Source organism: Aureobasidium melanogenum (assembly GCF_000721775.1).
Source record: "Aureobasidium melanogenum CBS 110374 unplaced genomic scaffold scaffold_1, whole genome shotgun sequence".
NCBI lineage: Eukaryota > Fungi > Ascomycota > Dothideomycetes > Dothideales > Saccotheciaceae > Aureobasidium > Aureobasidium melanogenum.
Window position 1 is genome coordinate 1,710,783 of NW_024470053.1, and position 21,344 is coordinate 1,732,126.

The following is a 21,344-nucleotide window of genomic DNA, read 5'->3' on the forward strand; positions in this document are numbered from 1 at the left end:
TAGACAAATACTCAAGAGTCAAAATTGTAATCGATTAAGTGTTTATCTTAGCCAAGAAAGTATTCATCCGTACAAGAAAATGGCTAGAGCCTAGGTATGGTCGTAGGTATCTAATATGCTAGTTCGTGATTCTCGAAGCACTCCCCCCTTTTCGAGACATTGTCGTGAATCCGAGAAACGCCGAGGGATATTCCATTTTGTGCTTCCGCATCTGTCATAGTTGTATCCCATCCGAAACTCCAGAACGCCTCGCTGCTTGCTCAAACAGTAACCCGACAAGAATAGTGAAGTAGAAGAGAATTGAATCCAAGAAGGAAAAAAGAGAACAAAGTGAAGAGAGGTCTGAAGGAAGAGACGAGAGAATTACTCTCCACCTTCGACCTCACTGCCGCTGCGAGCGCAGTATTCTAGAATCAGACGTTGAAGGTCCATGAGCTTGAATGGCTTGGTCATGAACCCTTTCATGCCGACTTTAGCAGCCCGCTCAAGGGCACCATCGGTGACGTCTGCTGTTACGGCCAGAACAGTCGGTGTACCGCCACAAACACCATTCTTGCCATGGCTCATGGCGAGAATTTTCTCGGTAGCCTCGTACCCGTCCATGAAGGGCATCCAGAGGTCCATGAGCACAACGTCAACCGAGGGGTTCTTGGACATCTGGCGAACAGCCTCAGCGCCGTCGTAGGCTTCGATCACTGTCTTGTAGCCAAACTTGTTGAGCATACTAACAAGAAGCTTGCGATTGATCTTGTTGTCCTCAGCGACCAGGAAGTTCAGCGGGTACTTGGCAGCTAGATTGCGGTCGATACCGTTGATCGATGCCGATGACTTGCGAGCACTCGTACTTGGTTGCTTAGGTGGGAACGATGGTACGGGAAACGAGTGGTTATGCTTCAGTGCTGGAGGGCTTCTGACAGCAGGTGCTGCAGATGGTTCAGCGGTAGCAGGTTTCTCGGTTGGAGATGGCAGGTCCGCGGTCGAATTGTCGCTTTGAGTACGAACATGTGAGCCGGTGAAATTGGGCATAGGAGAGGGGCGTCCATCTGAGTCTATTGAGTTTGACTGGCGCACTCTGTTGTGTGATGGTGTTCCGAAGGGCGACGGTGGGCGAGTGGTGGTATCACCGGCCCTGAGAGGTATTCTCATCTCAAATTCCGAGCCCCTCCTGGGACCAGTAGTATCCGCGCGAATGCAGAATAAATCTCCACCGAGCTTCCGCGCTAGACCTTTAGCCACAAGAAGACCGAGACCCAGACCTTCACTTTGACGCGTGAGAGAAGGGTCTTCTTGTGAGAATGGCTGGAAGAGGCGAGGAAGGAATGCTGCAGGGATGCCAGGACCTGTGTCTGTACACTTGATGACGATATATCGAGCTTTTGGGCTCAGTTTTGCTAAAAGGGTAATGTTGCCTTGCTCGGTGAATTTAGTAGCATTCAGGAAAACGCAGGAGATCAGCTTAGCAAGGTCTTTCTCGTCGGCGAGTATGGTTTCTGGTACGGCAGTATCCACAGACCATTCGATCAGTTTCGTTCTGGGCTCGCCCTTTGCTGACCGCGTGCAAACCTCAATAATTTCGCCGAGATATGTTTCTTGAGCAATCGCGGACTCTGGTCTTCCTCCGACCTTCAAACCTTCGTTGACTACGTATTGCAGCACCCGACGAAGGTTAGTGTGCCTAACACCCGGAGCGATGGCGCGGTCACCTTGTAGAGAAGCCATCATAGGTCGAGGACTCATAGGCATTGTGGCACGAGCGGAATGTTCGGGGAGATCTTCAGCTTCCTGAACACCCAACTTCATACCCTCAGTGGGCGAGGCTTTGGCTGCACGTGCTGCAGCAGTGGCCTGAATTTTGGTCGGACTTCCTTCTGACTCGTTTTTGGGCTCCTCACGACGGCGCTTATTAGGTCTTGAGATTGGTAGATCGCTTCCGGCAACAAGAATTTCTGGATGGGAAGCGTGGCTGATGTCAGGAAAACCGTCCAGCGAATCCTCATTGATGGGCGGCCCAGAAGGAATGCCCAGGTTCATGTCATAAGCATGTACGACATTATCGGCGGCCTCGACAGCACGACGCGAGCTATCTATTGAAGGATGAGTACAAGAAGCATAAGTCCTAGGGCGGATGAAAACTCACCTTGAACGGTTTCGATGTTTTCCTTGAGCGTTTCGAATACTTTACGAACTTCTGCATTCGTCTGACCCTCTGCAGCTTCTTGGACAGTGGCATACATAACATCAAGCATACCGACTACACCTTGCATTGGTGTCCTCAATTCATGGGACAAGCTCTTTGCATAGGGCTGTAACGACTGGGCGGCGGTAATGACTTCATGGGGGATGACACGGGGTGGCTCTCTGCTGGCGGTTTCTTTGTCTTTGAATTCCGAGCCTTGAAGCAGGCGTTCCAAGATGAGATCTTCCAAGCCGTGCAGGAACATTTCGATAAAGGCCCACGAAAGTTTTCTCTTGGCGGCACCCTCGACAGACCAGATGACACCGAAATGTGCGAAGCACTTACCGTCAGCGAAGAGAGGAATGCCAATGTAAGCTTCGGCGGAGACAGGTAACTTGTTGGGGTTGTTGGCGAACATTTCGCTGACCTTTTCGGGAACGACAAAGACTTTGTCATGACGCATGTAGGAACAAGGGCAGCCGTATGCATGGTATTTGAAGCCTTTCTCGACACCCTGCAGACCCTTTCCGTCGTTGTAGTACCATGCACTTGCCATCAAACAGGATCCAGGCTCTCCAAGAGGCGGCATCTCAATGGCAGAATCTTGTTCGTCGACCAGAATACGTTTAGCGATGAAAGAGAGTTGTGCTCCTAGGATCTCGGCCATGCGCTCGGAAACGAAGGACCAGAAATCGTCGTTGTTGAGTAGCCGTAGCTTTGTCTTGAGGATGACCAACTCTTCTAGGATGTTGCTCTCGACACTCGAGGGATACAAGCGTTCCATTCCTGGGCGGAAGTCCGGGTCGCTGTCGTGGATAACTACATTTGGGGGCAGCGGTTGGCCCAGACAGATGGACTTTCTGGGTATGAAGTCGGGCTCCATGGCGGGGGGTCCACGTGGCGCTCCAGCTCAAAGGATGGTTGTAATGGTAGCGACGATGTGGTAGCGAAGTGTATGGTGCAGTACAGTGTAGCGTAGCGTAGGACGACAATAGTGGACTCAGTGTCGGCGTAGGGTGGACGAGATGGTGAGATGAAAGGATGGTCGTAGGGAAGCCGCGTTGGGAAAGAGGGCGTCAGAGTCAAAGTCAGAGTCGAATTCAGCGCAGCAGCGCTTTGGTAAGCACAATGAGAGCAGGACACAGACTTGACCGGCCGAACAGTTTGAAGTCCGAGAGTTCTCAGGGAACGGCCGCCTACGCAAACCGTCCGTAAGTCGCGAGGGTGTGCCCTTCTCCACTCTCGACATTCTAGATCGGCGACGAGCGTCTAGCGTCCAGGGCATGTCTTGGCCAGTTACGAGACGTCATTCAGCCTCTGCCTGCAACGAGCCCCGTCCGTCCAGTTCTAGAGGCCTGCAGACACTTCAGTCCATCCATGTCCAGATTCTGCACATATCAAATTCGACAACCATCATCATGTTTTGCAGAGATGCACATCCGTCTTCTCCATCTCTCTCCACCATCACTGCTCCTTGGCTCCACTGCGCATCAAAAGCTTATTCGGCGACACCATTGGCTAGCCGTTTTGCGCGACAAAGAGAGAAAAGAGCTACCCAAGACCCGCCGTGCCGGTCTCCCGACGTCAGTGGTCGCTTTCCAGAGGACCAGCACCTTGAAGCAGACACCACCGTTGAGTCCACGCGCTCCCTAAACTCCCAGAGAGAACTCCTTAACGTCTCTTGGGACTGTCGCCTTTTTTTGCTCCACGACCATGTTCATCTTTTCTTTGATGAGCTTGGTAGATCCTGCGACCATGTCGATCGCAGTAGATCTTTTGCTTGCTTGCGTGTAATTCCACGCGACCGACCTTCTGGCCACCATCTAACTTTGTTCAATACGGCCGTCTCTTCCTTCGTGCTTCATATGACCGGTTAGTTATATCATATGACCGCTACATACATGCATCCGCCTGCTTCCTTGACCAAGATTCTTGCTGTTGCGGCTCAATGTTTTCGTGCTGTCTCCCTCTAGAACTGTGTACAGAAACACACAGTCTTGGCAGACATCTCGGCAGGTCTGAACGACTCTGCTCGACAATGCGCTGATCTCAATAATATGGTCTGCAGCTTCCCTGCTTGAAACAAACTTCCGAAATGGCCTTTCCGACGTATGTATGCCTTATCTCTGCTTGTGATAGTGTGCAGCAACACTCTAAGCCACCTTCAAGGGTGAACAAACTTCTTCCACAGCCGTACGCGATCGTCGATCCATGTCGCGCTGAAGCCGAGACGTTGCAACTCGTAACAGAGTGGATAGCTTTGTACGCTGCGCCCTACCTCCCTACAATATATCATTCACGCTTCCATAATCTTCTAAATACTCGTCGTCGATCATTCATTGGTATGATCTCCGCAGCTCTGGATACCCATAAGCACCAAGTAAATGCCCGGCATCGGCGGCATGGTTGTCAACGCATACTAGCATTGCAACAGTAGCTTCGGGCTAGCTTGTTTCGGCGGACTCGCGCTCCGCAACACCTGCTTCTCTTTGCGGAACGCCGTTGCGATGCCAAGTCTGATTAGCCAACAAACAGACATTCGCTCGCACCACTGCCTTGGTTTGGAAAAATTGAACATGCCGGCACTCATGCCTCTTCTGAATTCTTGGATACGAGAAAGAACTTGTATCATTCACAGACACAGATGATATCCTCGAACTCTAAAACACGTGCGATATCGTTTTCCCTGGGTGGGCCGTGCGAGGCGTTCACTGTTGCCGTATTCTTGTCAGGGGCGTTCAGCACTCGTTCCACGTCGCAATGTTGAGCATGAAATCGTCCAACGCAGACGAGCTGTCGAGGATCTAGGCACTTATGTTGTAAGATCTCTTCTGCTCTCATGGCCTTCAAGTAGAGATTGACCCGAGCGCTACTCACTTTTGACACAGTCCGGTATTTGGACTGACCAAGACATCACTGCATCCTCACAGATCTGGGATGCCAATCTACAGCCTCCTGGGCGTGCTATAAATGTCACCAACGTCTTTCAGGTCGCCATGCATTCTCAGGCGCGCCACATCCTTAAAGCCTCCAATGGCGTAGATCACAGATTCTACTAGCCGCGGCGTCAGTCGTAACCGGCCGCATTATTACAACGGGCAAGATCTTGCCTCGTTGTCCTTACTGCACCGACCAAAGCTGACTTGTGACTCCAAAACTCCTGGATCGACCACCTGCACTCAGCTGCGGAAATCGTACAAGCTTGGTGGGTCTTTGATGCTAGGTCCGAATAGGAAGTTGGATCTGACGATGCTACAAGTTTGCGCTACCACGGCTGCTAAGATTGTTGCATAATATATTAACAAACTACCTTCGTGGGCACTAATGTGATTTTCGGTATGCAGTTTCGATATTCCCAAGACAAGATACCCGACCCGAAGCGCCACAAGTAGCATAGCTCAAGTGAACCCAACAATGTAACGTCAAGAGGCAGGAAAGCAAAAGCTTTGCAGAAGGCATGTTGAAAAGATGGACAACTCACAGAGACACGACAAGAATCATCTAACGTCACGAGTCTTTCCACCGAGGACTGCCGTAGGAGATCAAGACCGGTAGAAAACAACGTTGCACATGTATAGAAGATTGAGGCTCAGAGCACACAAAACCGTTTCATCTGTAAAAATGGCGAACCATTGAAACAAAACAACAACGGCGCAAGCAAGCTTCCACACCTTATATCAAGAACACAAAGATTGCAATTCTGCCCTAGCAGAAAGAGTTATATGAAGGGAAAAATGCGCAAGACTTCTTTCTCAACTGATGAGAGTTTGAGAGTTTGATACTCGGAGTAGAACGCAAAATACACTTTTCGAAGCCCGAGACGAGGACAAAATAACGACTCCAACTTTAGTCTGTTTACACGTTCTGATCTGCATGTGATGTGCCTTTCACAGACTAGAAGGTTTGTATGGTTACAGGGGGCAGGTGCGACACTGAGATACAAACAATCAGGCTCGTTATTAAAAATCCTTCCTGAGCAGCAACCATGGCTTCTACATGTTCTCAGTTCTCCGAGTCTTGACTCAGGCTGCAATATTTGCGCCACTATTGAATCTTGTTGCGCGTGAACTCGCCGTTTGTCATTTGCGAAGACCCGACTTCAAGTCGTACATTATATCTCGAGTTGAGTCATGCTGGATCCTCTGTTGTCCTTGTAGTGAAAGACCAAGATTCCTGGTGGATCTCCCATCTCTAAGCTCGACAGAATGGTCGCTGTTGCTGTTGATCCTTCATGTGCTACAGTAGAGCACGAGTAGCTGAAGCTCGCTAGCCAGGCCTCTGTTTTGGGCATGAAAACCTGAACAGTTGACAGTCGCGACCTCTCTTGCAGAGAGAGAGAGAGAGAGAGAGAGCGATACGAGTGTGCCATATGACGGGCGACTCAAACTCTCTATCTCCTGCCTCCTCTTCCTCCCCTACCACCACCTCTGCCCCGACCTCCCTTGCCGCCTCTCCCGCTGCTCTTTGGTCCAGTAATGCCCGCTACATCTCTCTTACTCAGCTTCAGCGTACCACCGCTGAATCTACCCACGCTTGGATTTCCAATACCTCTTTCCCTCTTATTACCACCTCCGAATCCACCTCCCTTGCCATCTGTTCCTTCCTTTCTAACTCTTTCAAGAATGATACCATTCTCCTTGGCCTCTCGCCTCCTCTCAATCTCCTTGTTTTCCTTCTTCTTCTGAATGCCCACTCTGTGATGTCTGGGCATATCTTTTTGCGCAAAGATAGAAGTCTTGGAGCCGAGTTCGAGGAGACGGAGATCAGTGGCTTTATGGCGGTTCTTGCCAGAAGGATCGGTGGAGAGAGATGAAGCGTCTAGGAGATGGGATTCTTTGAGCAGACGTTGTAGGGCGAGGTCGTTCTTTAGGTCGTCTTGTTCTGTATCGCCTTCGGTGTCTTCGTCTTTCTTCTTTGTGGGTTGCTTAGATGTGTTGGGTGTGTCTGAGGAGGTGGGTGGCTTGGAGGACTGTTTGGCGCAAAATGACATGATCAGCTTGTGAGTCTGTAAGAACACTTGTAGGAATGACAAAGTACCATAAACGCTTTCAATGCGGCTTTGTCTGCTCGGTCGCGCGAAAAGTTGGACATGTTGTGCTCAACCACTTCAACCTCGTCTTCGTCATCTTCTTCCTCTTCCGAGATACCATCCCAGGCTTCATCCTCATCTTCCTCGTCATCCTCCTCTTCAACTTCGACTTCTACTGGTTTGTCTTCTTCTATGGCCTTGAATCGCTTCTCGAAAGCGCGACGGAATGCATCATTCAGCGCTTCTCTATCTTCGGCATCCGATTCTGGTTCTGGTGCTGGAGGCGGTGGTGCTGCTTTCGCAATTGTGGCTTTCTTGGACGGTAGTGTCGACTTGGATGTCACTGTGCGCTTGCGCTTCCCTAATGCGAGCGACATTTCTGTTGTATATGATAACAATGATGCGAGGTTGGTTTTGTGGAAAGAGCAAAAAGAATAATTAAAGTCATTAGGGTCTCGGGGAAGCCAAGCCTTCTTCTCCGCTCCGCATGGCCAATTATTTCTTCTTTCGAGGCGATTTAATTAATTGCTTTCACTCGTCATTGAACATGCAGAGCGATTGTTTTTCCTTTGCACAACGTGAACTATTGCCCGACCGTCTAAGCCTTCTGAAGCAGTATCACAAAGTATCTCTCTTGCCTGCCATGTCTTGTCATGCCATTCCTTTTACACTCGCTTGTCGTGGCTTCATGCAAGGTGCAGCACTTTTGTGCCGTCTACACGATTTCATTCTTCCTTGGGAGGAGGGATAGGCGGGTTATTAGGCACAATCACTAGGCCTGTTTCCCTGTGAAACGTCGTGATATCGAAGCTTCAAGGCTGTTAGTGATACCTTTCAACAGTGGTCATTTTTACTTACACTTGATCCAGCTTGTAACCAACTCTCTTGGTCGTGGACTGCTGTTTGAAGCCCCAAGACTCCAGGTATGGCACCACCCATTCCTTGGTCTTTTCATGTTCGGAGTTCATAAAATTAATGAAGATGCGTGAGACGAGACGCTGAGTACCGATTCCAAGTTGCTCTTCGACATCGTAGCCACCACGCTGGAGGTAAAATTGGTCCAGCAGTCCAAGGAGCTTGTCGATGAGACATTTGCTGACTCCTTTACGTCTGCATCTGGGGTTCGAATCCACAAAGACGCCAGCCTCGACAGCGAAACGCAAAGCCGTTCGCGGGCCAGCGAATTCATCAGCATAAGCAAAGCCGAGAACAGTGTCGATGGCAGGTCGATCCTTGAAGCGTTTCCTTCCCCCGTAACCCCTAGGCGAACAGGCGACAAGAAACGGTAGGTGGCCGCTTCGCGCACTCTCCCATCGGCCCTTCATGTCCATGATGCTGATAGGCTCCAACTCTGGGGTGCACACGCTGTGCTGAACATAGTGATTGTAGATTTCGGTAATCTGAGGAATGTCGCCAAGCTGGGCCATGCGGACGAACAGATTGAGTACGGGCTTAATTCTGTTGTCAACCATTGGTGCTTGCTCAACGAAATCTGCTTCCTCAAGCGGTTCGTCGAGCTTTTCCTTTTCTCGTTCTGGGCCAGCCTTTCTTCCGAAGCGAGCCATCATGAAGGCTTTGGGGTCTTGCAGATACTGGTTCATCCATCCCTGGCTACCACGATCGTTCTCGCGCACTTCCTTGTCTTGTGGTGTGTCCTCACTAGTGTCGCATCCCTTGTGGGCGGGATGGGTTGGTGGGAACTGAGCTGCGGCATTGTTATTCAGATAGGCATTCCAGAACGGTCCGCGGCCATCCAAATCAGACTGCTCTTGGGGTTGAGGTGCCTCTCTGATATGTTGCTGCCAGAAAGTCTGGAGGGTTTGACCAGGTTCGAAGACTTGAGGAATCCATGCTCGAGGAACAAGTTCGGCCATGAGGGTCTCGTTGCATTTCAGCGGCAGGAAGTAGAGCTGACCACTAGCAGCCTTGGTTTTGCCGACGTTGAATACAAAGTTGGTACTGCCTCTGACACGAGATGTTGCGCCAAGTGGTTTGGGCTCCACCTCGACCTTGCTTTGCCATTGTGCAACTGTTCCTTGGAGATTGCGATTCTTGTAAATAGGACGTTCGGACCAGATAGGTGGTTCAGCGTGCTCGCCTCCCCAGGAATAGAATAAGTGGGGATCGAGACTGTCGCCGTAGTCAAACTGTTGTGTATCAGGAGGGGGAGTGAGAGAAGCTCCGGCTGTCATTTTCTTGAGCTCCTTGTCGCTGATCCATGCTGACTGCTTTTTGGGGCGTCTTCTTGTGTGGTTCATGTCTGCGCACTTGGAAGAATGATGAATCCGAGTAGTCGAGGTTGGATGAGGTTGAAAAGTTGAAGTCGCGTGCGTCAGTCGCGGTTGCCTGCATCAAGGAGAGTGAACGACCAAGTCCAAGACTGGAAGTGACGAAGCCCTCGCGCTCCTTACTTTCAGCCTGCTTGAGATCCGTGCAAACGCTGTCTGTGACAATTCTGAATTTTTGTCAGTGAACATTCACTTATTTCAATCACTTTTCAGCGATGATGGACTGATGAAATTCCGAAGCTAGGGCAATGAGCAAATAAGCTCCATTCAATATCGAATGTAGATGGTTCATGAGGCTGTCAGCAGCGATGCCATTACATCGATGACATTGGATATCGATACGACTCGCAGCCTTTCGAACAGTTGCGCCAAATGTGCTCGTGCAGATGCCGTCTGACAGCAGTTCCGGCACCGACCTAGCAGATCAGAGCTCGAGACTTCCGAAACACTGCGATCAAGTCAACAGACTGCATTGGGTGAGAAAAGTTCGAATTGGACAGAGACGTCCCTAATAGGGGCCTGTCTCGTCTGCCTTTCCTGGCATACTCGCGTTCTTATGGCATTGATGCGCTTTCGCTCGAGAGCCTTTATACCACTGGTGAGTCTCCAACACACCACGCGGCCGTCTCGCACTGCCATTCTCTGGCTGATCTTAACGACGATTGCTCAAGGCCTTGATTGCCCACCTCGCTTCCACGCGAGGCGAGGAAGTCAAATTCAGATGCCACGCTCGATATTGACACCATGAACGTATTCTCTGGAGCAATTTCGTCATTCAACGGTATCGCAATGAGTGGCTGGTCTGAGGCTGGACATGGCACATTGGTTGCAAAGAGATGGAGAGGAGTCTGAGCAAGATTACCCTGGAGGATCTGGGGAAGCTTCCAGACAGAGGAGGTCGACGAGTATCTTGGGTGGGGACGACCTTTTTGGTACGAAAAGAGGCATACGTAGAAATCACAACATTCGGTCATAGCTCAGCATGTACACAAAGACAGAGTGTGAGTTATTAAAGTACGAATATCTGGACGATAATTTCTACACCTTCTCCCAGCCGTAGTACGCAAAAGCTCATGACACGGAAAGTGTTTCGGGGAATGTGATAGATCTGAAGTACATGGCACTCAACCCACGAGGTAGATATAGAGTGCATATAAGCCTTTATCCTCGCCTCGAAGTGTGGTAGTCGTGAACAATATCCAAGATACTCAATAGTATTGGAAAGCACGTGACCTGCTCTTATTCTTTCCTGTCTGCCTTTTGACTCTTCTTCTCTTTCGTCTCCCTATACGCCATTCGGACCAAATTTACGGTCACTATGTTGTCAATACTTCGCAAAGCACGTCTCAAGGACAAGGAGATGCGGATATTGATGCTGTATGTAAATTTGGAAAAGTGTGGGTGCGACTGGCTGACCATCATATAGTGGACTTGACAACAGCGGTAAAACTTCGATAGTGAAAAACATCATGGGCGAAGACATCAATACGGTCTCACCGACTCTCGGCTTTATTATCAAAACAATTGACTATGATGGGTGAGGTTGCCTAGGCATCTTGGAGCAAGATGTGGAGCTGATAGCTGAGGTAAACAGATACAAGCTGAACATCTGTAAGGGAGACCAGGGTTGGGTGCGAGGTGCCGACAGCAAAACTTACACGGGAGACAGGGGACGTCGGCGGACAAAAGACGCTTCGGACATACTGGAAGAACTATTTTGAGAAGACGGACACACTCATATGGGTGGTGGACGGCACAGACCGAGAACGGATTGACGATTGTCGACAAGAACTGGAGGGGCTTCTTCTGCAAGAGGTAAAAAGGCTCTGACACGGTCAAACGATGACAAGTGGATACTGATAGGAACGGCAGCGGTTGATGGGAGCAAGTCTGCTCGTGTTCAAGAACAAGAGCGATGTGGCAGGATGCATGAGCTCGGAGGAGATACGCAAGGTTTGTGGTTCCCTCGCCAGCCGCAGTGGGGTTCCAATGTTTACCAAGCACGATACTGACTCAGAGAATCCACGTAGGCCTTGCGACTCGACACAATTCACACGCACAGGTGGAACATTATGGAGTGCAGTGCATTGACTGGGTTGAACCTTCAGGAAGGCCTCAAATGGGTAGTGCAAGATGCCAAGGACCGGCTCTTTTTGTACTGAAGCGCTTAGGGGTTATGTATCGAAGCTTCTATAGGAGGGATGGAAGACAGCTAGGGGCAGATCGGACATGGAAATAGATCTCTGGTCAAAAGCATGAGATAGGGCGAGCAATCAAAAATTATATGAGCTGTACACAGACAGACTGCAGGGAAGTTGACGGAGATGTTTCAGAAAGGCAGGCGAGCTGTGATTGGTCGAAGTCAAAGGGCCGCACGGCGCGTCACAAGTGCGGCCGGGACGTTGGTGGGTTTGGGGAGGGCCGGGTACACAAATAAATGTCAACAAGACGAGAGTGCCAGTGTTTAGTCGTTGGTCGACTGTTGAACCCTCTTCCTCCATATCAAAGTCGCCAGACGCTTTCCAATCGCTGATCCAACCATTGATCGATTATGGATTAGATACCATCATTACCTGGACCCTATACGATACGACCCACGATACTCATACACCATGGACGATACACCCGATCTCGATACAAACGCCTTCTTGGAGAGTGTGCGTGAACTCAAGGAGAAGAGACAAAGGGAAGACAATGAGCGTCAGGAGCAATTGGAGGCGCAGATCGCAAGTTCACGACTTGCTCGGAAGCTGGGTGCGTCACACGAGCCTCCTCAACCACAACTACACCGGCCCCTACTGACAGATACCGACCCAGAGAGCGAGCGAGGCATGTCGTCACCCTCAATGTCACCGTCAACGAGCCCGCACAGGGCTTCTCCTAGCAGCGCCGTACCCTCTCGTGCCAGCACTCTTTCGCGCCCACCCCGCAGTCGCCCCATGTCTGTCGATATGGGCTCACCCACCAGGGCCTCGTCGGTCAGGCCCATGAGTATGATGTCTATCCCCGAGAAGGGCACTCCTCTGCCTTCTCGTGACTCGCAACGCTTTGCTGCGCCAGACAGCGCCGATGCTCTCAGCCGTACCATGTCCAGCGCGCAGAGCCGTCTGGATCGACCCAGTTCGCCGACCAAGGGCATGGGTGGCTTTGTGCAGAGTGCCATGCTGAAGCGCAACGACAGTGTCAACAAGAGATGGAGTGTCACAGCTGGTCCATCATCCCTGGCTCGTAACGATTCAACTGCCAGTTTCCGCAGCGCTGCCAATGCTGATGACACTCCTACTCGCCCATCATCAAGCCATAGTACCATAAGCAACCTCAACATCGGCCCCGACTCAGATAACAAGGAGGAAAAGCCTGAGAGAACAACCACCACTAGGCACTCGCGCTCGAGATCGATGGCTTCCTTCTCGGGCCAAGAACCCATTCCTGAAGGCCTCATGTCTCCACCACTCAGCCCAAACAAGAGATGGAGCCGTAGTCCCACCAAAGCTAGTTGGCTTGAGAGTGCTCTTACTCGTCCAGAATCTCCCAAGCCGCTTGCATCACCACAATCGACTCAGCCTAGTTGGATGGCGGACCTTGCAAAGGCAAAACAGCAACGCGGCAACGCCGAGGCTTCACCATCGCAGGAAAACATCGATGCCGCAAAAGCCCAGGACACGCCTACCTTTGGCCAGGGTTTACTAAAGAGATCGTCTATGAGAAACACTCCCACACATTCTCCCAGCGCATCCAGAAACGTCACACCTCCCACAAAGGCCAAGCCTATCTCGCTTGCAGGCAAATCTGCTCTACCAGGAGCCTCCACCCCTTCGCTCGATTTGACGCCCAAATTATCCGAAAAGACAGAACTAGAGAAGCAGGAGCCAACCAAGGAGGTATCGAAGAACGAGGAAATCGAGCAGAACATCTCTAAGGAGCAAGAATCATTGGACAACCATCATACCGACAAGAGCAAGGAGAATACACTGAAGAAGGAAGAACCTGCCAAGCCGACACCCTCAAAACCGACCGCACTCTCCTCTAAGTTCACAGAGAAGGAGCTAGTCAAGCCAGCTGCTCAGAAACCGAGTTCGCTATCATCGGTTCCTCATCTGCCGCCTAAGCCGCAAGCTCTCGACCCTGTCAAACCCGCCGCTTCGTCATCGCCTAGGTTCCCTACTTTGAAATCTCCAGAATTAAGGTCAGGTGAATTCAAATCACCCGAATTGAAACAAGAGACCACACCGAAGACCGATTTCCGCTCAGGCTTAAAATCACGAAGTGGTACCATTGGCCCGCAGACAGAGCAGGAGCCGGAGTTCAAGGCTTTGTTCGGCAAACTCAAGAAAGCTCAGACTGAGAAGTACGTGGCACCTGACGAGCTAAAGAACAACATTCTTCGCGGCAAAGCAGGTCTGTCTCTCAGCGCCGGTCCACAGAAAACAGAGCGGCGTGATGAGCTCAAGGAGAGTTTGTTGAAGAAGAAGGAAGAAATGACTAAGGCAGCTGCGGAGAAGCCTGCACCAGAACCAAAGGTTTCTCCAGCTCCTTCATCTGTGCCAGAGGCACTCTCTGTTCGAAAGCAGCTTGGCCGGTCAAACAGCACACTCAACATTCCTGCTCCTGCAAAGTCACATCGAGACATTACGCCTGAGGCTCTGTCATTCCACAAGAATCTTAGAGGGAAGCCTAAGGCACCCGTCCCCGAGAAGAGAAGTAGCGTTACCGAGAAGGCTGAACTCAAGCGCGCTTCCATGGAATCAAAGCCATCTTCTGTTGCTGATGAGGAACCCGCGGAATCAGCACCCAAAACCGAGGACAAACCCGGACCGGAAACGAAAGAGCTTCCTAAGCCAGAGACACGTGAGCCTACCAAGCCAGCAGCACAAGAGCTTCCTAAACGATTACAGCAGGAGTCTTCTAAACCCCAGGTGCAAACGAGACCTATGTCGAACAAGATCGCCGACAGATTCAACCCAGCTCTAGCAGGACTATTAGCGCGTGGCCCGCCGAGTACGTCAAACACTCCGCCATCAGGAAGTCCCTTCTCCCCTCCTGCAATCAGTCGTGTGTCTTCTGCGCAAGATGAGCCAGGCGAGGGTACTCAGCTCACTCACATGACCAAGAGTCGTGCTAAAGGACCGAAGAGACGCAAGCCGAAATCAAGTGCGCCGGAGACCACTACCAAAGCCACGCCTGCACCCGAAAAGCGCGTTTCTTCTATTGCGGCTACTTCTGAGAAGCGTGTCTCATCTATCGCGTCTGAGCCTGAGAAGCGTGTTTCTTCTTCCCCATCAGTGCCGGAAAAGCGTATCTCCTCAATCAACCTGCCATCACCAAGTTCGCCCACGACTAAGACTCCTGTGCAACCTCGACCCAAGTCTGCGGCTGTAAGAGCTGCATCAATCAATCTCTCGAAGCCACAAATCGGCGAGGCAGAGAAACCCAAAACTCCCACTCCGACAAAGTCAATGACATTCCCTCCCGTTCAAGCAGATAAGCCTACGACTCCTGTGTCAGCGAGATCCTCTCTCGAAGTGGCCACGACCACCGGTGCAGAGAAGCCCAAGCCCATCACGTCTGCAAAGCCAGCACTGAGTACACCTGCTTCCGCAACCACTGATAAGTCGGAGTCGCCTGCCCCTTTCAAGCTGCCCCTTCGTACCTCTTCAGCTGCTTCCCCAGTGAGCAAAGAACCTGTATCTGGCCTTGTTTCTCCTACGTCTGCCTCTCGCCAAGCCTCTGGTTTCAGTCGAGCACTCCCAGGCAAGGCTCTTCCAGGAATGGCTACTGCTGTGTCAAGGTCACAGGACAAGCCTCTACCATCAGTGAACGCGACTGAGGCGGATAAGGAGAACCAAAGTGTTTCATCAGTCAAGAGTGCTGCCTCGATGTGGGGAAAGACTGCACAGACGACACCACAAAAGCGTGCTCCCATAGAGCTCCCCACTAAGAAGGACGAAGAGGCGGCGATGTTATCTGCTGGACTCCTCTCCAACTCGCCACTCAGATACAACGCGTCGCCGAAGCTGGGACTTGGTATCACAGAAGACACTATTAACCAGCCAAAACGGACTCCTAATGGTCATGATCAAGTACAGTCGCCCGGTAACGGAGCTCCACCCAAGCCAGCAAAGAGTTCGAGAATCGTCAGTGGTCAATTGAGTACCAAAGGTAAGTCTTAGCATTAGCAAATTCATCAACATGCAAGCACAAAGAGAAAGAACTTGGATTTACATTCGTCTTGATTTATTTGTTCAAATTCTGATTGCTTTTGAGCAGTTTGATTACTTTGTGCCTTGGGTTCCAGACCAGAGCCCACGGAAGTGACAGAGAGCTGACGTGTGTCTGGACGTTCGATAGACCTACCTCATTTGCCCAACATGCTTGATCTCCCAGCTGGACGCGAATTGGCCAACTTCTTCGGCGACGTGCCTCAATCAAACAACCAGTTGCAGTTGAACACTGATACACAAACGATTCTGGGATCCCGCTCCGGAGAGTCTGATAAGATCAAGACTCTACGGACCTCGATAAAAGAGATCAAGTCTGATGGTACTCTAATTCCTCTACCAGCACAACAGGAGCACATCTTGTTTGAAAGCTCTATGTACATCTGCACCCATATCTTCTACACTGCCAGCATGACGAGGATGGCTGAAGTGTACCTCTGGTGTGGTGACCGCATATCCGAGTCGACTATCCTGGAGACCCAAGCACATGCCAAACGCATTGCCCGAGAGGCTGGTGTCGGTCAGAAGTAAGAAATCCCCTGTGTTTAAGCCCACTCCCATAGAGCTAATATCGTACCTAGGTCAACACAACTATACATTATCGACCAAGCTCGTGAACCCGCGAACTTTTTCCAAGCACTTGGCGGCATTGTGATTACGCGTCGTGGTTCACGCGCAGAAAATCTAAAAGAGCCATACATGCTTTGTGGTCGTCCACATATGGGTCATATTGCATTCGATGAGGTCGACCGCAGCAAGAGCAGCCTTTGCTCTGAATACCCATACATTATCGCCCGCCCTATTACACTCCAGGAGACAAAGATTTGGTTGTGGAAAGGCAGCGGTTGTGGAGCTACTGCCATCGGAAGCACTCGGTTGATCTCTATGGACCTCAATCCTGGAGGTGGCTTCACCGAGATCGACGAAGGCAAGGAGACAGCCGAGTTTCTCGCAGAGATTCATGATACTGGCGACACCAGTATATGTCAGTCGCCAGCACTCTGGAAGGGAAGATGTGGTAACTGGGAGCATTCTTCAGTGCGCCTGTTCAGGATCGAAACGAAGGAGAAGCCTAAGCAGACCGCGGCCTCACTGTTCACGAGCTACTTCTCCCGCCGTCCCTCGTGGAGTGCGCCGAAGTCTCCTAACACCGATCGACCCAACAGTGATGGGTCAAGCAAATCCCCCAATACTGATTTCGAGGCATCAATCTCGGAGATAGCACCTTTCACCCAAGACGACCTGGAGCCAGAAGGTTGCTACGTCCTCGATGCCAATTCTGAGATTTTGGTCTTGCCAGGACCCTTGCTTTCACAGCAAGGCTTGTGGCAACACGCGTTCGTACAAGCATGTCTGTTCGCCCATGACTATGCTATTCTGTCTGCTAGCCTGGAGGATAGGCCCGCCATTCCAAAGGCTAGAGTTGTTTTGGGTGGTCTGCTGAAGGAGGTCAAGGTCAAGTTTAGACGATGGGAAGAGCGAAGAGGCCTTTGGGGATCGGGTTCCTTGATGGCTGGAAGAATCACTAGTGGGGAATTAGGTATGATTGATGTAAGAGATGTTTTGGGTGTTTGTTGCGGGCCTTGATTTGCTGCACTGAAGGTTTCGTGCGAGGCGTCAGGATCGGATCTCTGACATTGGGCTATGTGGCATGATGAATCTGGAATACTGAAGGGGAGTTCTTTCCTTTTGATGCATGGATTACGTGGCAGGCATTTCGGTTTGTCTTGTTCATCAGCATTCTACATAACGTATGAGTTAAATTATCGATTGTTCTTTCCAAATTCAGTTCGTCGAATATCGTCTGCGCTTCCTGAGTTTAGGTTGATGGCCTTCAACTTCACGATTTGGTGCCCACGATTGGAAGGCATGATGACGACAATCTCTGTACACCCTTTCCTTTCCTAAAAACAACTTAAGACACCTACAGTTCACCCAACTGCCACCAGTCTTTTCAACATCCTTCGCATCTCGACTCACCACGACACATCGTACCGACCGAATCTACATCAAAGCTCGTGTACCTATCACGAATCATCATGTCTATTGTTTTTACCAACACGATGACGAGTATTCAAGCCGAGCGACTTCTCTTCCATCCATCATACAAGCAACAGCGCAAGGCCACGCCAATCAGTGACGACAACCAACACATGATCGATCAACAAGAAGTCATAGGCAAGGAAGAAAAGTCGTGTATCTCATTAACCAAAGGTATCTCTGGAAGCCATGTCTCATGCCCGCGAAGGTCCGTCATTATTATCGCCCTCCCTGGCAATATCCCAAGTGCTCGTGTAATCCCCGCTCTCAGCTCGAACCCTCGAGACCATGATGACAGGTACAGCACTCGGCCTGCTGCTCTGTACCGGAGGCTGGTATCCGTCCCATCCCTTATCTTGTCCATCCATCACAGTATCCATAATCGTGTCCTCAATATCTGGAATGACCAAATCCATCTTGGGCACAGGCGGTGCCGTTGCAGCAGATGTTGGACGTGAAGATAGCGTTTGTTGGCCCCGCTCTGCTTTCTCGAGATCTTGTAGATGATGATGGTTTTTGTTGTTGGAGCCCGTAACTTGCGAGCCTAGTGTGGTCCACTTTGTCAAACGGTGCAGCAGAGACGTCAAAGAAGTCATCGAGGCAGAGAACCAAGGCTTCAGTGCCGGTGCGCAGGATGCGAAAATACCGAGTCCACACTCGAGAAGTTCGAAGAGGAGGATTCTTCCTAGACCATCTATACTTTGTCAGCACTTATTTCTGGGTTGAATGTGATAGATATGGTGGAATTATACTTACAGCTCATGTTGGTTTCGTGAGTCCAATATGCTATGTAAGGCAAACGACAAATCGTCATTGCTGCTGCCAGCACACCCAGGCCTAAGATAAACCAAGCCATAACCATATTTCTTGTGCTCATCACTGTTTGCCAGAGGATAATACCAGGGATGATCGCGCATGCGAAGTCTGCGAATATGGTTGTGCACGCAAACGAGTATCCAACAGTCAGTACTACAGCTCCAGGAAGGCAATATCCAGGGGTATGGGGATGGTGCCAATGTGTCCAGATTGCTGAATAAGGCACACAATAGCAGAAAGATCCAATGAACATGACAAGTGAAGAGCAGCTGACAATGATCAGGATCCAGTGTAGTGCTTTTTTGATCTTCGGAGATGTCGACAGACGGAGGAACGTGTAGCAGACGCTGCACTTGATCAAGCAGGTGGCTAGTGTATAGATTGGTTTGTACATCGCAAAGGTCTGTTTAATTATTGATGTCAGTCTCTGATTTTTCATACTTGATGCTCAGCTCTCGAGAGATGTAGATACATACCTGAACACCTTTCATCTGGTTTTCCAAGCTAAGGACCTCGTCGGGCATACCAAGACCGTACATGAATCCCCACAACGTGACTGCACAAGCTCCAAGATGGAAAATGAGTGCCGCAATGATAAGCCAGTCATCGATCTTGAAAGCACGCCTTGTAATACGCACGTAGCAGCGTAAAGGAACAACAATGAGTGGCAACACGATCATAGCAATCGTGACACCGAAGATGGATGTCCATTTGTCGTGCCACTCCATGGTTGTGACAACCAATCTCCTAGAGAAATCTCGGGTTCCAGTAAATCTCAACTCGCTTGCAGACTTTGTAATTATAACTGAATCATTGAGCAAGGGATGATACTTCGTGCGGCGCAGACCTAGACCCTTATATTGAAGTCAGCTGAAGTCTACTTGGACGTTTAGTCCATGACCGTTTTGCCATCGTGCGACTTTAAAGTTATTCCGTTCTTCGCTGATACTCTGCTATTTGAGCTCTCCGTGTTTTCCCCGCGGTATGTCTCACTTACGCTCTCTTATGTGACCTACTTCTTTATTTGGGCACTGGTGTCTAATGTGAAGGCTTGCGGCTTTCAACCTTTGGGACTTCGAGGCAAAAGGTCAAGCATCCTTGCCATCAACGGTTTCCTCGAAGTGACACGACAAGTGGCTGTCTTCAGCTGCGCTTGGTGCACAAAAATACGATGATAACATGATGTGTTCAGATGTCTCAGACGATCTCCGTCGTCCATAAGCGATATCGTGCAAAACAGGATCCTACCTTCTGCAGATCTTCGAGAATTTAGACGAGTTGAAACAAACAAAAGAAAGATGCTAGTTGAGATTTTCTGTCAGTTGAGAGGAGGAACACAAGTCCTTCATAAGCCGTTGGCGCTGACTCAAACGTCTTTATTGCGGTACAAGTCAAACAAGCTTTTTGACGAGTTGACAACCACCCTTACAGAACGATGAATCACCTTCACGAGGGAGATGCGATTGGCGAAAGAGGCCTCGGTAAGCGATCGAGGAAGTCCGTGAACTCCACTTGGAAGTGTTTATGACTGGCTCTAGAAAGAAGAAGCCACTAAGGGACATGACATATCACCCGTTGGCTAAAGTATTCGTTTTCGGCTCCAGGTGAGATTAAATGTAGATCCGAGCAAAATCGAGGCTATCACACGTGGTGCATGTGGACGAGGCAGGCAGAGGATGATGCTCTGGTCTTATTACAGAGGAGATCTTAGACGTGCACCATAAACAGCAAAAATTGTTGGTTGGCGTTGTTCGATGGTAGCTCGGCCCACAAGCTTGTGGCCTCACGAATGTGCCATGTATTCTGCTGGAATCTGACATCTAACTGGCGACACTTCAGTACTTTTCTTCATTGTTGTTGATGAGTTTTGGGGTCCCCCTGAGGCATCGGCGTCGGCGTCGGCGTCGGCGTCGGGCTTTGGGATTTGGAGTCCAAGCGTCGTCAACTTTGCAATACGCCAAGCCATAATTTCTCTACCAAAAATCGCTGTTCTCGACACAATATCGACTGCCACCTTCTAGGACTCAACGAGAGGCAAGATATGCGTCCTGACACGTCCATGTCGATGCAAAAAGAGCAAAAGATCGACGCCTGTGTGATTCGAACACACGCTCCGCAATCTCCGAAGCGTGTTCTTTTCGCTTCGCGAAAAGAACGCGCGTAGGAGATTGCAAAACAAGGATGAAAAATTGAAACCTAGTAAGCCAAGTTATAAAGGACGATGAGAAAAGTTGTTTGCACAAAAAGAAATCATGGGTTTCTCAATCGACTATTAAGTTTGTTCGAGTTGAAGAATCGCATCACCCTATCGATGCGACGCCCGCCAAGACGCCTAAAGAAAAGGCAAAAACAGAAGGCGACCAGTCTGTGTCGAGGCTTCCCGACGCTTAAAGCACCCAAAACACATGTAGCATATACGACGACCTTTGAAGGGAGGATTGCGCATCGAAAAATTGACACATTTACTCTAGTTACAACTCTTGAAAATTTATTTAACATGGAACATTGCCACGGAAGGAGAGACAATGTCTCTTCATCACCATTCTCTTCGACTAATGAATATCATGATGTTTCTTCATGATGTTTGGTCTTTGGAATCGGAAGACACCTGGAGAAGCTCAGCTTAGGGACCGAGGACCCTGGTTCTGCGTTGCTGACGCTGCGAGGCTGCGCGACTTCTGTACTTGAGCCTGCACATATCTGCGCGTCACCTCCTTCGAGGCTAACTCTTTCGAGTAGTGTCGATGAGCGAGGTTGGCGAGTAGAGTTAGTGGACA

The 21,344-nt window shown here is 50.2% G+C and overlaps 6 protein-coding genes across 6 annotated transcripts; 2 read left to right on the forward strand and 4 right to left on the reverse strand.

The window, feature by feature from the left end:
* Positions 1–363: 363 nt before the first annotated feature.
* On the reverse strand, positions 364–3,059 carry M437DRAFT_80278 (uncharacterized protein; the record flags this gene model as incomplete). The annotated part of the gene is made up of 2 exons (XM_041027325.1): positions 364–2,084; positions 2,138–3,059. The coding sequence occupies 2 exons, from the start codon at positions 3,057–3,059 to the stop codon at positions 364–366; spliced, it is 2,643 nt and encodes an 880-aa protein (XP_040884659.1).
* A 3,507-nt stretch (positions 3,060–6,566) lies between these two features.
* M437DRAFT_71448 (uncharacterized protein) lies at positions 6,567–7,582 on the reverse strand (the record flags this gene model as incomplete). Its single annotated transcript, XM_041025673.1, has 2 exons — positions 6,567–7,145; positions 7,214–7,582. The coding sequence occupies 2 exons, from the start codon at positions 7,580–7,582 to the stop codon at positions 6,567–6,569; spliced, it is 948 nt and encodes a 315-aa protein (XP_040884660.1).
* A 348-nt stretch (positions 7,583–7,930) lies between these two features.
* Positions 7,931–9,463, reverse strand: M437DRAFT_80280 (uncharacterized protein; the record flags this gene model as incomplete). The annotated part of the gene is made up of 2 exons (XM_041027326.1): positions 7,931–8,015; positions 8,064–9,463. The coding sequence occupies 2 exons, from the start codon at positions 9,461–9,463 to the stop codon at positions 7,931–7,933; spliced, it is 1,485 nt and encodes a 494-aa protein (XP_040884661.1).
* Positions 9,464–10,811: 1,348 nt separating this feature from the next.
* Positions 10,812–11,655, forward strand: M437DRAFT_80281 (ARF/SAR superfamily; the record flags this gene model as incomplete). The annotated part of the gene is made up of 6 exons (XM_041027327.1): positions 10,812–10,870; positions 10,920–11,030; positions 11,088–11,104; positions 11,163–11,308; positions 11,366–11,446; positions 11,524–11,655. The coding sequence occupies 6 exons, from the start codon at positions 10,812–10,814 to the stop codon at positions 11,653–11,655; spliced, it is 546 nt and encodes a 181-aa protein (XP_040884662.1).
* Positions 11,656–12,105: 450 nt separating this feature from the next.
* Positions 12,106–17,298, forward strand: M437DRAFT_36463 (uncharacterized protein; the record flags this gene model as incomplete). The annotated part of the gene is made up of 5 exons (XM_041019455.1): positions 12,106–12,247; positions 12,311–14,724; positions 14,788–15,652; positions 15,842–16,238; positions 16,293–17,298. 5 exons carry the CDS (start codon positions 12,106–12,108, stop codon positions 17,296–17,298), a joined length of 4,824 nt encoding a protein of 1,607 aa, XP_040884663.1.
* Positions 17,299–18,329: 1,031 nt separating this feature from the next.
* On the reverse strand, positions 18,330–19,295 carry M437DRAFT_23204 (uncharacterized protein; the record flags this gene model as incomplete). The annotated part of the gene is made up of 3 exons (XM_041019054.1): positions 18,330–18,445; positions 18,508–18,970; positions 19,044–19,295. Coding segments are annotated over 3 exons (831 nt in total), but the record flags the coding sequence as incomplete, so codon positions are not given.
* Between the last annotated feature and the right edge of the window lie 2,049 nt (positions 19,296–21,344).